Source organism: Callospermophilus lateralis, chromosome 3, assembly GCF_048772815.1.
Source record: "Callospermophilus lateralis isolate mCalLat2 chromosome 3, mCalLat2.hap1, whole genome shotgun sequence".
Taxonomy (NCBI): domain Eukaryota; kingdom Metazoa; phylum Chordata; class Mammalia; order Rodentia; family Sciuridae; genus Callospermophilus; species Callospermophilus lateralis.
This window is the reverse complement of record NC_135307.1, coordinates 147774931-147792328: the sequence shown is the minus strand read 5'-3', so window position 1 is coordinate 147792328 and position 17398 is coordinate 147774931. Positions and strand designations below refer to the sequence as shown.

The 17398-nt window shown below is 40.3% G+C and overlaps 1 protein-coding gene across 3 annotated transcripts in view; it reads right to left on the bottom strand.

Moving 5' to 3' along the window:
* Entrep2 (endosomal transmembrane epsin interactor 2) overlaps nucleotides 1-17398 on the bottom strand; it is a 400899-nt gene that overhangs the window by 194759 nt on the left and 188742 nt on the right. For all 3 annotated transcript variants that reach the window (XM_076848861.2, XM_076848862.2, XM_076848863.2), the window contains exon 2: nucleotides 12989-13045. In XM_076848861.2, the coding sequence (XP_076704976.2) occupies nucleotides 12989-13045 (57 nt within the window). The remainder of the gene's footprint in view (nucleotides 1-12988; nucleotides 13046-17398) is intronic.

Sequence of the window (17398 nt, the reverse complement as noted above, 5' to 3'; positions counted from 1 at the left end):
CAACCTGAGGAACAAGTGCACCCCTGCAAAGGTAACAAGTTCTGAATCTTTTCTGAAATGATCCAAAGTGTAAATGATATTGATACCTGAGCTCCATTCTCAGAAATTCTTATACAATGGGTTTAAAGTAATATTTTGGAAAGTGCCACAGGTATTCTGGTTTGCTGGTAGGATACAGAAACACTGACCTAAAAATTAACAGCATGGGCTCTGAAACACATTCCCTGGTTTTAAACCCAAGGGAGGTGATGTTCATAATCCCTTCCTTAGGCCTTACTCAGAGAAGGCAGCTTTGAGATCTGGGAAGGCAGGAGGTTCTTGTTGTCTACCAGAATTCAGGATTCCTGGGAGATGAAGTAGCCTCAGGAGAGAACTACTGAGATTAGCTTATTTTCCACCAGGTAAATCTGCCTTTCTTTTTTCAGGTTCAATATCCATTGTGAAGGTTCAGAGGTAGGACCTCAAGCTGTGTTTGTCCTGGTTATCTGCTGCTGATAATTATGAAAATGATGATGGTCAATTGTTAATACTTAGTGATCATTTGCTGTATTCCAGGCATTGTTCTGTAACACAGGTAAGCAAGGTCTTGTCACAACCAAGGATAGGCTGAACTGAATAAAACAGATGTCAATGAAAATTACAGGATGCTAAAGAAAAAAATTTAAAGAAAACCTTAGAAGATGGAAAGATCTCCCTGGTTCCTGGATAGGCAGAATTAATATTATAAAAATGAACATACTACCAAAAGCACTATCAGAATTAATGCAATTCCAATCAAAATCCCAATGACATTCCTCATAGAAATAGAAAAAACAGATATGAAATTCATGTGGAAAAACAGAGACCCAGAATAGCTAAAGCAATCCTTAGCAAGAAGAGTGAGGTAGATGGCATCACTATACCAGACCTTAAACCATACCTCAGAGGAATAGTAACAAAAACGGCATGGTATTGGCACCAAAATAGGCTTATAGACCAATGGCACAGAATAGAGGACACAGAGACAAACCCACACAAATACAGTTCTCTCTTTAACAAATGGTGCTGGGAAAACTGGAAATCCATATGCAACAAAATGAAATTAAGCCCCTATCTCTCACCATGCATAAAACTCAACTCAAAGTGGAGCAAGGACCCAGGAATTAAACCAGAGACCCTGCACCTAAAAAAAAAAGTAGGCTCAAATCTTTATCATGTCAGATTAGGCCCCAACTTCCTTAATAAGACTCCTCGTACAAGAAATAAAATCAAGAATCAATAAATGGGATGGATTCAAACTACAAAGCTTCTTCTCATCAAAAGAAATAATCAGTGAGAATAGAAAGCCTACAGAATGGGAGAAAATTTTTACCACATGTACATCAGATAGAGAACTGATCTCTAGGATATATAAAGAACTCAAAACTCTTAACACCAAAAAAAAAAGAAAAAGCACAAATAACCCAATCAATAAATGGGCTAAGGACACTTCATAGAATATAAAATACTATGAATCAACAAATATATAAAAAAAAGTTCAACATCTCTAGCAATTAGAGAAATACAAATCACAACTACTCTAAGATTTCATCTCACTCCAGTCAGAATGACAGCTATGAAGAATACAAACAGCAATAAGTATTGGCAAGGATGTGAGGATAAAGGCACACTCCTACATTGATGGTGGGACTGCAAATTGGTACAGCCAATATGAAAAGCAGTATTGAGATTCCTTGGAAAACTTGGAATGGGACCATCATTTGACTCAGCTACCCCACTTCTTGGTTTATACACAAAGGACATAAAAATAGCATACCATAGTAACACTGCCACATCAATATTTATACAGCATAATTCTCAGTAGCTAAATTGTGGAACCCACTTAGATGCCCTTCAGTAGATGAATGGATAAAGAAACTATGGTGTATATACACAATGGAATATTACAGAGCATTACAAGAAAATCAAACCATGGCATTGGATGGAGTTGGAGAATATTAGGCTAAGTAAAGTAAACCAATCCCCAAAAAACAAATGCCAAATGTTTTCTTTGATATGAGGATGCTGATCCATAATGGGGATGAGGGGGAACATGGGAGGAATGGAGGAACTTTAGATAGGGCAAAGGGGAGGGAGGGGGAGAGAGGGGACAGGGGGATAGAAAAGATGGTGGAATGAGATGGACATCCTTACCCCAAATACATGCATGAAGACCCAAATGGCGTGACTCTACTTTGTATACAACCAGAGACATGAAAAATTGTGCTGTATATGTGTACTATGAATTGAAATGCATTCTTCTGTCATACATAACAAATTATAATAAATAAATAATTTTTTAAAAAAGATGTCAATAATAAGAACCAAGACAGGTGTGGTGGCACACACCTATAATTCCAGTTACTTGGGCAACGGAGGATAGATGATCATAGGAGGAAGCCAGACTTAGCAACTTGGTGAGCCCCTGTCTCAAAATATTAAAAGGGCTGAGTATGTAGCTCAGTGGTAGAGCCTCCCTGGGTTCAATCCCCAGTACTGGAATAAAAACTTAATAAGGACCTAGATGAGCAAAGAGACCAAATAACCTGAGAGTCTAGGTGAGAATACCTGATAAACAGAATTCTAATTAATATCCTTGAGGGAGATTGAACTCATGAGTGTTTCATACAATGTGAATACATTACTATGAAAAAAAAGCAATTAAAGAACAGAGAGTTCTGAGAAAATAACATGGCTGCCTGTCAAAAAGAGAAATTCCACAGAAGGATTAAATAGCAGAATGAATATGGCTAAAGCCCAAATTAGTTATCTAGAAAATAAAACAGAAGAAGTATCACTGAAACTAAAGGAAATAATAGAAAATTTTAAATCTTATTGGGTCAATTCAGCAGTTAGAAAATGTATAAACTAGGGTTTTAAGAAGAAGGCAGAATAAAAAGGAATAAAGACAAAATGGAAGAACTTAACCCAGCAAATTATCTTTCTCTAAGTATCCAACAGATAAATAATTAGAAAAAGTACAACCACTATGGTGCATGTCACTAGTCAACTTCATAAATTTATTCTAAAATTTACTGAAGAGAAAAAAGTACTCAAAGTAGCCAAGAAAATCATGAAAAGTAAAATAAAATAATGACATTATAAAGCTGGACTAATTAAAACAGAGTAATACTGGCTTCAAAATGGACAGCAGATTCTTTTTTTTTTTCTATCTATTGATCAATCTATGGATTGATCTCTCATATATTTTATTTCTTTTTTTTTTAATAGAGTACACCCTCCCCAGTGAAAGATTTTATTTCCAGGATAAATTAACATGTAGAGTAGGACAAGAACAATAATAACAAAAAACATCAAAGATAATTATATGAAATACTATAGTTACCAAGGTCTTTCCCATCTACTACAAGTGCCAGATTTATATCATTGATATTGTATATTTACATTTCTTTTTATTTTATTTTATTTTATTTTATTTTTTTATTGGTTATTCAAAACAATACAAAGATTTCAGAATCACATCGGTTACACATCCACATTTTTACATAATACCATAATAGTAACTGTTGTATTCTGCTACCTTTCCTATCCTCTACTATCCCCCCTCCCCTCCCCTCCCATCTTCTCTCTCTACCCCATCTACTGTAATTCATTTCTCTCCTTATTTTTTTCCCATTCCCCTCACAAACTCTTATATGTAATTTTGTATAACAATGAGGGTTTCCTTCCATTTCCAAGCAATTTCTCTTTTCTCTCCCTTTCCCTCCCACTTCATGACTCTGCTTAATGTTAATCTTTTCCTCCTGCTCTTCCTCCCTGCTCTGTTCTTGGTTGCTCTCATTATATCAAAGAAGACATTTGGCATTTGTTTTTTAGGGATTGGCTAGCTTCACTTAGCATAATCCAGCAGATTCTTTAATAAGATATCAATAAACACACCCATGTCTAGCATTGGAGAGAGGAGGACATTTCAAATGTGATAAGAAATACTGAACATTAAAAAAATGGCATCTGAGAAATGCCTATCATTTTGAAACAAATAAAATTAAGATTCTTAATGTTATTTGCAAAAATAAATGTTGGACTAAAGCAAACATAAAAAGACCTGAACATAAAAAGAAAAAACTGTAAATGATTTTAAAATACACAGGAAAGTAACTTTGGAATCATGGGGCAAGAGGTATTTTAAATTAAGAAAGAAACCCTAAGGCCATGTGAGGAAAAATAAAACAGATATTACAAGTAGAAAAACTAACACTCCTGTATTAAGAAAAAAAAAGATACCTCATTAAAAATTGAAAGACAACAAATTGGAATAAAATATTAGTCATTTAGAAAAGTATTACTATATTAAGAAATCCCACAAATCAATGAAGTGGTCTTCAGATGAACATGAACATGCAATTCACTTAAGAAATTCAAACAGATAATGAAAACTTACTATTCATTTGTCACCTCTATTCTTTGTTCCATTTCTCCTCTGCTTCTGCTTTCTTTTAATTAGATACTGTTTATGACTTCATATTATTTTCCTTATTGATTTCTTAACCAACCCTCTGTTTTGTTTTACTTTGTTTTAGTGGTTGCGTCAAAGGTTTATAGCACACATCTTCAACTACCTTGAAGTATGCACAGTTAATAATCTTACAAGGAATACTTCTAGCTTCATAATTTTGGCTGTGTTTTTCATACAATTCACTTTTTTTTAATTAATTTTTATTGTTGGTTGTTCAAAACATTACATAGTTCTTGATATATCATATTTCACACTTGGATTCAAGTGGGATATGAACTCCCATTTTTACCCCGTACATACAATTCACTTTTAAAAAATACTTTTTTAGTTGTAGATGGACACAATAATTTCATTTTGTTTTTATTTTTATGTAGTGCCAGGGATCGAACCCAGTGCTTCACGCATGCTAGGCAATTCACTTTTATAGATGTTATAAACTCCAAAATATACAGATGTGTTTTTCTTCCTATTTCTTGCTCTTTGTATACATTTAGTTTCTTGGATCCATGAAGTTATAGTCTATTCAATGTTGGAGGAAAAAGGTCTACAATTTCTTCAAATATTTTTTTCTTTCTTTGTACTCCATCCTTTATTCCACACATATTAGACTTCATCAAATTATTCCATATAGTTCACCAATTCCTTTTTTTTCTTTTTTTACATTGTTTTTTTTCCCTCTGTGAGCTTCATTTTGAGGAATTACTATTGCAATGTCATTTCAGCTCACTGATCTTCATTTTTCATTTTAATCTGCCATTAGCCTCATCCAGTGAATTTTTCCTCTCTTATATTGTAGTTTTCATCATTTAAACTTCAAGTTGGTTTTGTATATCTCTATGGGTCTATTTAACATTTGGAGCATCTGCATTACAATTATAATAATTGTTTTATTGTCCGTGCCTAATATTTTTAAATGTGTGTTAGCTTTGTATTCGTTTTAATGTATTTCTTTTTCTTCCAATTTTGGGTCATATTTTTCTACTTCTTTGCATATCTAGTAATCTTTGATTGGATGCCAGACATTGTGCAGAATACATTTATATTCCTAGGAATATTCTTTGACTTTGTTTGGACATTATTAAATTATGTGGAAGTCAATTGATTCTTTTGGACTTGCTATTATGATTTGTTAGGCAGAACAAGAGCGACATTTAGTTGAGAGCTAATTATTCCTTAGAGACAAGGTTCTTCTGAATAACTTTCTCAATGCCCTTGTGTAGTTTGAGGTTTTCCCATTTGGATAATGGAGAAATACTGTTTTGTGCTGAGAACTATTTGCTGTGGTACTCTGCAATTGTTATTTCCTGGCCTCAGTTTCCTCACATGCAAATGCTGATCAGTATCAGCTAAATATTCACAGGGGATCTACAGATCACCAGAATCCTCTGTCTGAGCAAGTGTTCCTTTCTTGCACTTCATCCTGCAAACTTTAGCCATTTTAGGCTCCTAGGTTCTGTGTGGTTTCCTAAACACAGTGGGTAGCCAGGCCCTGCCAGGTCCCTCCTGCCTATGCTGAAGCCTGGAAACTTCTCATAGCAGGAGGTGGGAGCAATCTGACTCACTGCTAATGATTAAGGTAGGAGGAATAAATGGATGAATCAGACCAGATTTGTTGATATGGGCCCACAATTAGTTTGTCTGGTTGACTGAAATATAATCCTAAAGATGCCCTACACCAAGTGAAGTTGAAATGCCATCCTTTCTTGGTATCCCATAGAAGAAGGACTCCAAAGGCTGAGGCAGATTACAATATTAGAATGCATTCATCATGTAAGACCTCATCCATCCCAGGAGGATTCAGAGAATACTCCTTTCATTATAGCTATGAGAATAAATCTGTGAAAGGGAGCCCCTGCAAACTTGAAAATCTCTGTGGAGACTCCTCTCTATTTTTCAGAATTTACAGTGAGAATGTCTTTGCTATCATTAAATTAGAATCCCTAAATCTACTGAGGTTGATGGGATCCCTGGGTGGCAGGAGCCAAGTATTGCACTGTTTTTGTGTTGGCTCCAAGAGGCTCTGTCTCCAGGTCATCTCTAATGGATACACTTTCCTATTTGAGTTTATAAAATTTTATGATAAAAGTAAACAAAAAGCCAGGTTCCAGGTCTCCCAATCACTATAGCAGAAAACTTAAACAATACTAAATACAACACTAGATCTATATGGTACTCATATACCTGTGAACCCATGCTTTTAAAAATAAAAAAAAAATATTTTCTATCCCATTGTTGTTATTCTCTCAATAGTATTAGTCATTACAAATCACCTAGTGTCCCGCTCATTACCAGTTTGTTCAAGTTTTTAAAATCATATTAACTGTGATTATTTTTTACACGTTCCATTTTAGTACACCAACTATCATAAGAAGTTTCTTTCATTGAATCTTTTGAGAAATCATGTACACATAGCCATACAACCTGATTTCTAACTTGGCATCCAGCACAGTGTATAACCCTCGAAGTTTAAGGCAGGGAAGACCGTTTCCTCAATCATAGGAGACAATCAGCACATGTAAAAGGAGTACCACATTAACATGAAAATACATATTCTTTTTTTGTGTGTGGTGGCAGAGGTGGGGGCAGGTACTAGGGATTGCACTCAGGGACACTCAACAACTGAGCCACATCCTCAGCCCTATTTTTTTTTTTTTTTTTTTAATTTAGAGACAGGGTCTCACTGAGTTGCTTAGTGCCTTGCTTTTGCTGAGGCTGGTTGTGAACTTGCAATCCTCCTGCCTCGGCCTCCAGAGCTGCTGGGTTTACAGGCGTATACCATGGTACCTGGCACATATTCTTTATTAACATAACTATCTCTAGCTTTCAGCATTTGGAAAGGCTCTTGTAGAATACTGTGGTAAAAATGCCACAGCATTTTTCTTCCTTCTTATCCCTTTCACATCACATTCACCAGCCTATAAAGGGAAGCCACCTCCCCTGGTTGGACTGTGCTGCTTCTCTTCTCTCCTCACAGGGCCTTTGTCCTTCAGAACATCACTTACTCTGGGAGAGCAGTTTGCTTCATCCTACTCTATCCAAAGACCAGAGTGATACAAAGGAGGGGACATAACACGTCTTATGAGGCTCGTGCTCACAAGCCTACAGAGGAAAGCAGCTGCCATTGGAGCCATGGCAGCACCAATCTCTGCTGTCAGTGGACCCATTCATTCCTGCACTCACCCAGCCCACCTCTTCAGGTGTTTTGCATGGCTGTGTAGAGCCTGGACCATGAGGCCCAATGGTACTTCCTCTCATCATCCAGGGGGACATTCTCCCATCAGAGGGCAACTCACTGTAGCAGTCAGTGTGGGGGTGGGAGGAGGGGTCAAGTGTGTTCCCAGGGAATGAACTAGAATGCTCACAGAGGGATCCCCAGTTCATACCTTCAAGAAGATGGGAAGACATCATTAGGGTACAGAATAATCACAGGAGCTTAAGATAAAATGATTATTAGAACTGAGGCTTCAAACAGTCTAGCTGTAGGACCCGGGGTCAGGTAATTAACTTTCTAATTAATTCCTTTTCTCATACAACAAGTCATCAGACATTGTCCAAAAATCTCCAGTTCTAATCCCTAGGCCCTAGGGAATGACTGAAGAGCCCATAGTACAACTGACCCTTTAGATAGTGCTATGGTTTGGATGTGGGTTGAGTATGTTCCCTAACGGTTCACATGTTGGACACGTGGTCCTCAGTGTGGAGATGTGGGAGGTGATGGGACCTTTAAGAGATGGGTCTAGAGGAAGATAATTAGGTCATTGGGGGCAGGCCCTCCAAAGGGACTAGTGTAGTTTCATGACGTGAGCTAGTTCCTATGAGAATGGGTTGTTATAAAAACAGCAAGACTGGACCCGCCCTGGTCTCTGACTTCCTGTCTCGCTATCTTATCTCTTCTGCATGTACTCTTGCCAGGATGCCATCTACCATAAGGCCCACCAAGGATGAATAGATGAGACCACCAGTCTTGTACTTGGAGTCTCTAAAAATGTGAGCATGTTAGCTTTTCACTGTTGTGAGTAAGATATCTGACAAGAACAACTTAGAGGAGGAAAACATTATTTGGCTCATGGTTTCAGAGGTTCAGTCCATGGTCAGCCAACTCCATTCCTGCAGGCCAGAGTAAGGCAGAACATCATGGCGCAATGGCATAAGAGAGGAGCACTACCCCATTCATGGCAGCCAGGAAGCAGAAATAGAAAGGGGAAGAGACTGTAGGGAAGATGAACCTTTCTGGGGCATGCCACCAGTGACCTACCTCATCCAGGCACACCCTACCTGCCTACAGTTACAGTCAATCCATTCAAACTAGGATAGATTGATTAAATTATAGCTCTTATAACCTAGTAATTTCACCTCCTGCATTAACCCAAGAGCTTCTGGGGCACACCTCATATCCAAACCATAACAGTGAGCTAAATAAGTCTCTTTTCTTTATAAAGTATCCAGGCTCAGATATTTCATTACAGAAACTGAAAACAGGCTAAGATAAATGTCAATCACTCTGGGTATGGGTATGCAAAAAATATGCTCTCCTCTAAGTTGTTCTTGTCAGATATCTTTAAGAAGAACCAAACTCTTGGCACAAAGATCTTCAAAAAGCTACTTCAGCATCCTGTAAGAGAAGGTGAGTCTGCCCTAGAACACGTTACTTAAGGAATAAAGAAAAGATGGCCAATCATGTAAATATAAAGGTAGCAATAAATGGGAGAGCTTGTAAAAGAACATGAAAGGGGAGGAATAAAAAAGGCATAATGAGTCCAGCTTTTAAGTTGGGTGGGTGGCACTGCCACCCACTGAGACAGAAAAAAAACTAAGGGACAAGATAATGCGAGTACAAATCATTGATACATAATTAGAGACAAGCTGTGGGGAAGAAAAGGGACATCTATATGGACTTTGGTAGGCTGGAACAAAAAGGTGATGGATTTTTAGAGTCAGAGAGCTCTGAGCTCAAGTCCTGGTCCATTGCTTCAAGACCTGAGGTCTCCCCATCTCTTCCCAAAATAGGAAAACCAATTCTTGCCAGACTGCTGAGATAATAAGGGCACGCAGGTCACTCTCAATGAATGACTAGTATCGTTATTTACAGTGTTTTCATTGTTACTATTCTGGAGAGAGCATTTTTGGTCAGGTAATAGAACCCTGCTGTGATGATTGCTTTCATGTCAACTTGGCTAGGCTGCAATCCGCAGATAGTTGGTCAAACACCAGTTTAGGTATTGCTGTCAAGGTATTTGTTTTTTTTTTAATGAGATTACATTTAAGGCAACAGACTTTGAACAAAGCAGATTATCCTCCTTGGCATTCATGGGCTTTATCCAACCAGTTGAAAGACTGACCTCTTCCAAAGATGGGAAATCCTGCCTTCAGCTGCAACATCAATGCTTCTCTGGGGTTCCAGCCTGTCCTGAAGATTTGGACTTGCTCACCTCTACAATCTCATGAGGTTAATTCTTAAAACATATCTTAATGGATGGACAGGTAGACAAATCCCAATAGATGGACAGTCAGGCAGTAAATAGACACATCCTATTGCTTATGCTTTCTGCAGAATTCTAACACATCTGTGTACAGTCAGCCCTCTGTATCCATTGGTTCTGCATCCACAGATTTGACCAATGCGGATCAAGAAAAAACAATTTAATAGCATCTAGTACTTGCATTATATTATAAATTAGAAGTCATTTATAGATTATTTAAAGCATACAAGAGGATACACATAGCTTCTATGCAAACAGTATGCCATTTTATATAAGGGAGTTGAGCTTCTTTGGATTGTGGTGTCCATGGGGTCCTGGAACTAATTCCCTTCATATACCAAGGGATAACTATATTGTGAATTTACTTCCTATCTATCCGTGAATGCTCTTACTCCTCTTAGGAAAAAAAAAGTTAAGGCCAAAGCTATTTCAATGGTTGAGTTCAGAAGTGGGTTTTTGGTAATGACTCCAAAGATTGCACCGTCCTGACTAATAGGGACAGAAGATTGTTCTTGTGTTAGAAACAGCAAATTTCCCACCCAAATTCATACCCTCTCCTCTACAGTGTGAGGCTGCCTCTGGGAAGTGCCTGTCCAGAAAGGCATGACTTTCCCAGTCTCCTTTATAACTCTGTAACATGACAAGTTGTCCCAATGGTTTGACATAGGAGCAACGAGGGAGCATTACTTTGAGTCCAAGGAAATTAAGCAGTAGGAGTTCCATCCTCATTTCTCATGACCTCTCACTGCATTGCAGAGGACTCCATAGGCCTAGAGGAGAGGGGCCTCCAGATAGAAGAAACCAGGGTCTCTGCAGCCATCTATGGAGGAAGAATCTACTTACCATAGCACCCACCCTGGACAGCAGCAGAAGCTAACTTGTGTTGTGTTAAGCCACTGAACGTGTGTTGTAACTGCTAGCGTAACCTTACCTTCCTAAGTGGGGCAAAAAAGTCAAGTTAAATGAAAGCATTTCTCCTCTGCCTGGAATACGGAAGAAAATGATTCAATGAGAGGTGAATACGAGCACTTTCCGGAGAGTAGCTGTTCCTGAACTGATCACCAGGACTGAGGAGCAAGTACTTGGAACCCTCTGCTCTAGTAGGTCCAGCTGCTACTATCTCTCCTACTAGAATGAGGTCCAAAGACACTACCCTACTCCTCTGACTTGAGCCATGTCCATATGAGTCCTAACTTCCCATCATTTATAAACTATGAAATCTGTATCATAAAATGCCCAGCCCAGTAAGCATCCTAGGGCCAGGGCTGGGGGTAGCTAGGTGTTGAATGTGATTCTACCCTTGTGTTTCTGTCCACACACCCTTCCCCTTAGGAAGATGGTTTTTCTCTGATACGCAACTGCTTTTGGAGAACTTAATCTCTGCACCATAGGTGCATGCAGAGAAGAATAGAGCAGGCTATGCCTGTGTCACTGAAAGCAGCACAGAAGTCACCGCAGAGCACAAGCAAAGATGTCACCACAGTCATCAGTAGATTCAGTGCCGTACCATTCTGCACCAAGAGTGAGCTTCTTTTTAAAAAAAAAAATTTATTTTATTTATTTATTTTCCTGTAGTGCTAGGGACTGAACCCAGTGTTTCACATGTGCTAAGAAAGCACTCTACCATGGAGCCAACAACTCCAGCCCAAGAGTGGGCTTCTTGACCCACAAGCTGAGACTTCTTTAAAATAACCCAGCCAGAAAAAAATCAATAGTAAGGGCAGGAGAGTGAGAGAACATGGGTGAATAAAACAGGACAAGTACTCAATTTATTGACTCTAGATGAAAAGTATACAGGGTTCATTACACCAGGCTATTTTGTGCCTGTTTGGAAACTTCCATATAAAGAACAGGTTTTTTTTTTCCTAGTACTGGGAATGGGACCCAGGGCCCTTTACATGCTTGACAAGCCCTTGACCACTGAGTTATATCCCCAGTCCTTATTTTAAATTTTATTTTGAGACAGGGTCTTTCTAAATTATCCAGTTATCTTGAACTTGGGATCCTCCTGCCTCAGTCTCTCCCATAGTTGGAATTACAGGTGCGCACCCCCTTGCCTGGCTAAAAAGCAACTTTTACTAGGAAATTTCTCATATGAGCTGAGCTATAGTGGAAGAGGAAGTTCAACTGAATTCCACATCATCCATCTATTCCCTGATACCTTTCCAGGGTGTCATGGTTACTCAGATGGAAAAGGAGACGTCTTCCACAAACAAATTTGTTTTATTTTTTTCCTGTGTCCATTAATATTAAGGACATCATTATCTCCAAGTCCAATCGCTTAAAAACTAGGTTCTAAATAATTGATTAATACAAAAGAGGAAAGCTGTCAGGCTGTCTTTTTCATTACCCATCAAAACCAGAAAATCCCAGCCTCTAGTTCTGACATAGACACGTCAATATATTAATGCATACACTGAGAAGAACAGGCATACGATCAATAGACACAAATCTGCTTGGGGTACTTTTCAGAGGGGGAAAAAAAATCCTCCTCTCTCCATCTCCCATGTGGACCACTCTTTAGCATCATGCCCCAGCAATTCTTCTATTCAAATAAGTATCATTATTTTACTCTCAGAATTTTATATCTCCCAAGCACACTAAAAAGCTAACATTTCTTGAACTCTGATAAAGTGTGTGCTGTTTGTGTGATCCTATGTAAGCATATGTATATGCATGAGCAGGTCTTTGGGTTTAGAGAAAATGCTTACATCCACACTTTCAAAATGTCTTTGTTCAAGGTATGTCCTTAAGGAAGGGTACGGAAAGAAAACAAACAGGGAAAGGATGTGATATGGGCATCTTAGGAAAATCATCAAGGAAAACTCTCAGAAGTGCAATGTGTAAAATGCACAGTGGTTCTCACTGACCAGCCCTTCACATGCAGCTGTTACTTTTTTTTAAACAAACATCAGCATTTTGTTCCAAGCCAAGACACTGGAATTCTCTTTGCCTTTGCCTGTGCCATGCTCACTACTATGCAGGGTCGCTTGGAGACCCAGGTGCCACTTACCACAAGAGAGAGAGGCCTCTTCCAGGAGACGACACCAATGAGTCCCGACAGCAGCACCTGGAAGGAGAGATGGTGCATCCATGTGAGACATTCAGAAACCATTCAAACCAACCTCAACAGCAGAGGGTGTGTGGAATCTCGCACAACACAGGAGCAGAGTTTTCACTGAGCAATGAGCTCTGTTTTCCTTCCAGATGTTCACAGCCTACAGGCACATCTGGCCTGCAGGCCACCAGGGTGCCACAGAGTAGGCTGCAGCATGCACTACACTAGGTGGCCCAAGAGTGATGGGCTTCCTGAATGACCCTCTACCAGGCTGCTTAGTCCACCTTGGTCCTCTAAAGCTATTTGTGTGACCTTTAAATCACAGAGAGAAGTGAAAACACTACCACTCCCCTGCCATCCTGCTGCATGCTGTGGCTGCCCTGGTCCCAAAGTCTCCAGTCCCTTTCATTCACAGCACAGCCTCCCACTTGAGCAATAAGCGGTGTCCTATTAGGCTCTACCCTGACTCTGAGCAGCCACTCCCTTCCCAGGCCAAGGCCTACTCTATCCTTGCCCAGGTCCTGGTGAGCAGTCTTCTCTATTGTCCTTATCACCTGGATATGCCGTGTCCTTTATTCTTTAAAGGAACCACAGTTCAGCCCTTGGCCAGGTCCAATTCTACCATTCTCCCAAGCTCGCTCTCCCTGAGGCAGACATTGGCTCTGATCCCCATATTCCCTGTCTCCTTGTGCCCAGGAAGGCGCAGTGGACCATGGAGAGATGGTAACTTCCCATGCACTAACATCTGGATTTGGTCTCCACGGCTTAGAGAAACTCTTCTTCTCAGGGTTACCTGAGAGGTCACTGGGTGCATCAGACAAAGTACAGTTCTACCTCAGCTGTAGCAGAGCTAGCAGTGTCTTCCAGTGTGGAGCCCCCTCTCTTCCAGGCTCCTTATAGTTCCCACTCACCTGTTCTTCACACTCCTTTAGCTGCTCTTATCCTCAGCTTCCCTCTCCCAGATTCCCAAGATCTTCCTCCTGCGAGTCTTTTGTTTATTCTCCCCAATGCTTGGCGTGGGGGAGTGGGGACCTAGCTACTGTAAGGCTCCTGGAATGCCATCTGCCGCTCTGTCTCAGAACTCTGCCCTGATCACTGTGAGCACCACACCGTGCATGGTTTCTGTTTCTGGTCCCAGTTTCTCTCACTCTTAACATGTTCAGAAATGCACCTGCAGTCCCCACCTCCCAGACCCAGTGGTACTTTTATAGTCTCAACATTCTACAGCAGCACCTCTCCCTCCTGGTCACTCAAATCCACATCCCGAGACTGTTCCCTCTTCCTCCATATCCAACCAGATCCAGGGAGGGGCAGGAGGCTGTGGCTCACTCCTCAATTAGGCAATATTAGGAGGTCAAACAATAAGTAAGATATATAGTTATGAGGTCTCCTGCGGAGATGAATTGCTCATACTTGCCACCTAGGGCAGGAGCCAGATGGTCTGGCACATGGTTGAAATGCCTTAACTACATTTTCTCTCGGATTCCAAAAGGACAAATCAGACCTAGATGGATCATGTTACTCCCAGATCCACAAGGTCCCTTTGATCACAGACTATAGGTTACCCCGTCTTTGCAGTGGATAGGACCAGGCCTTAAACCCAATAGGCTTTGCTCAATGTGCACAAATCCTCCAAACACAGTCAACATTGACAATTATTTACAACAGTTCTTCATTTTGCAAGGCTCTCTCTAGGATGTAGCCTCCCTTCCTTATAGTACAATGCTAGGGAAACCCTTCTCTGAAATCCCCTCACATTTCTCTGCAGCTGAGATTCACTAATTCTTCTTCCAAATGCCTCTAGAATCTCTCTCTTGACTTCTGAATCCAATGCTTGAACATTCAAGTCAGCCTCTCTGAGGCCAGCTTCATCACCCTCAGAAGACACACCACAGCCCCCAAGTCACTTTATAATCACATTACACAGTTATTTCTCAAACAGATGTCTTCCTAAAACTCTTGCCCCATCATCTCAGGTCACACATTTCAGAATGGTTTATTTGGGGCTGGGGATATAGCTCAGTGGTAGATGACTTGCCTAGCATGTGCAAAGTCCTGGGTTTGATCCTCTGAATTGACAAAGGGTGTGGGGGGCAGAAAGGTTTATTTGGGATCCTGGTTTTGGAGGTTCCAGTCAATGGTTAGTTGGCCCCATTGCTCTGGGGTAGCACATCAGGTCACACATTTCAGAATGGTTTATTTGGGGCTGGGGATATAGCTCAGTGGTAGATGACTTGCCTAGCATGTGCAAAGTCCTGGGTTTGATCCTCTGAATTGACAAAGGGTGTGGGGGGCAGAAAGGTTTATTTGGGATCCTGGTTTTGGAGGTTCCAGTCAATGGTTAGTTGGCCCCATTGCTCTGGGGTAGCACATCATGGTGAATTTGTGTGGTGGAGCAAAGCTTCTCACCTCATGGCCAAGATACAATATAGGGAAGAAGGGGCTGAGATCCCACATTCCCGTTCAAGGGCACACCCCCAGGGACCTAACTTCCTCAGACTAGGCCTAGGCCGCACCTCTCAAAGGCTCTACCTCCTACCAATAGTGCCAACCCAGGGAACAATCCTTCAGTGCATGATTTATGGGGCATATTTAAGTTTGGAAACCACAGCATACACTGATATTTCCAGAGTCAAACACTGGATTATTGTTTTCCAATAGCCTCTTTCTCTCAATACTTCACCAGAAGGAACAGATTTCCCTGCCCCTTCAATACAAAAACACTGGCATCAAATCTAAGTAGAGAGGGCCACATCAACATCTTGTAGGAGGCTTTTTAGAGTCCAGGTGCCGGAATGCTTTCTCTTTCAGGACACCTGCTCTGGTCCACTTGAGACCCAGGAGAATAGAGCAAATCCCATAGAGCCAGGCTAGAAAAGAAGTTCAGAGCCACTGCCCTGGAACTGTTAGGTCTTAGTTTGAGCTATCTTTGCTCAATTCCCATTACAAGGGAGGAGTAGGTTGCACATTCTGATATGAAGGTTTATTTTGTAACACTCCTGTGAAGAAAAGGGTTAGGAATTTAATTAGCTGTGAAATTGCCACGGTGAAACCTTTGTCCCACTTAATTTTCCAGTTTCATTTTTCAAATTTTCAAATTATAGACTTAATTTACAAAAAAATATGGGGAACCTGAAGAGAGTTGGAGAAGGGTATCATATAAGTAAACAGCTGGGAAAAAATAGGCCAAAGAGAGTGATCAATGTTGCTCTCAGAGAGAACACCAAGTCACTCTTTTCTCCACTTTTTCCCATCCAGCCTAGTAGAGGAAGAGATAAAATTAGAAATGAGCAAGAACTTCTTGCTTTTGAGGGTGATGGAAAGGGATAATAGACTACCAGGTAGCAATGGCATTATAGAGCGAACGACCGTTCCCATTTGATGAGTACTGCTGCCTGCACACAGACAGCTGGAATAAATTAGCTCTTTCTGTCTTGTTCTCTAACACTAAAAGTTGTTTCACTGCCTAATATCAAGAATTTTCCTCAGATCATCAAATCTGGTTGAAAGGCAAATGGTAAGGCAAAATTTTAGAGAGTGAAGCAAGTCCTTCTAGAATGCAGGCTGAAATGTCAATTAAATTACTTTCCCAAAACATCTGGCAGGTATGCCTAAAGCTACTGGGATACCAATTTACCACTAAGAACCAGTGTTTACTACCTCTATGAGGAAAGAATCATTGTTGAAACTATGGAGTGAATAATATTCTGAGCTGTCCAGGTTGAAGCAAGTCCACTGAAACCCACCTCCCAAGGCATTTTGCATTGCTGCTCTACGGTGTGCATAAAATTTTTCCTTTAGCCTCATTGAGCGGCTGACCCCCGTTTTGCTCTACTCACATGTTTTCTTTATTTGTGCCTTTCTTTGGGTCTCACTGAAGCCACATGATAAGACTCATTCAGGTGGGCAGTCCTTCAGCCTTCTGTCACCTCCTCTAGGGAACAGATTCTTCACCACACCTACTCTACCTATGGCTCTGCCTCTTTACATTGGAACAAGACCCTCCTCATAATACCCCCACCCAAACTTTCAGTTTCAGCATGTGGTCCCAATGCTGGCCACACACTGTCCTCTTACAGGGCTGAATCAATACCTCAAATTCATAACATCCCTGAAGAAACCCACCTTTCTTAACCAACTTTCCCTGTGATAGGAAAAGATCTGTCTATAGCTTATCTTCTCCCCTCAAGAAGTAGCAGACATATAAATGAATAATAAAGATAGCGCCATGAAAAAAATACATTAATGTGAAAATATTTAATTATATTCTAAATAACTCATGAATCAAAAGAAAGTCAAAGATGATATATACCACAGTGTGCTGTACTGCATGCCTCTTGCTTTGATACAGATAAATGCATTTGA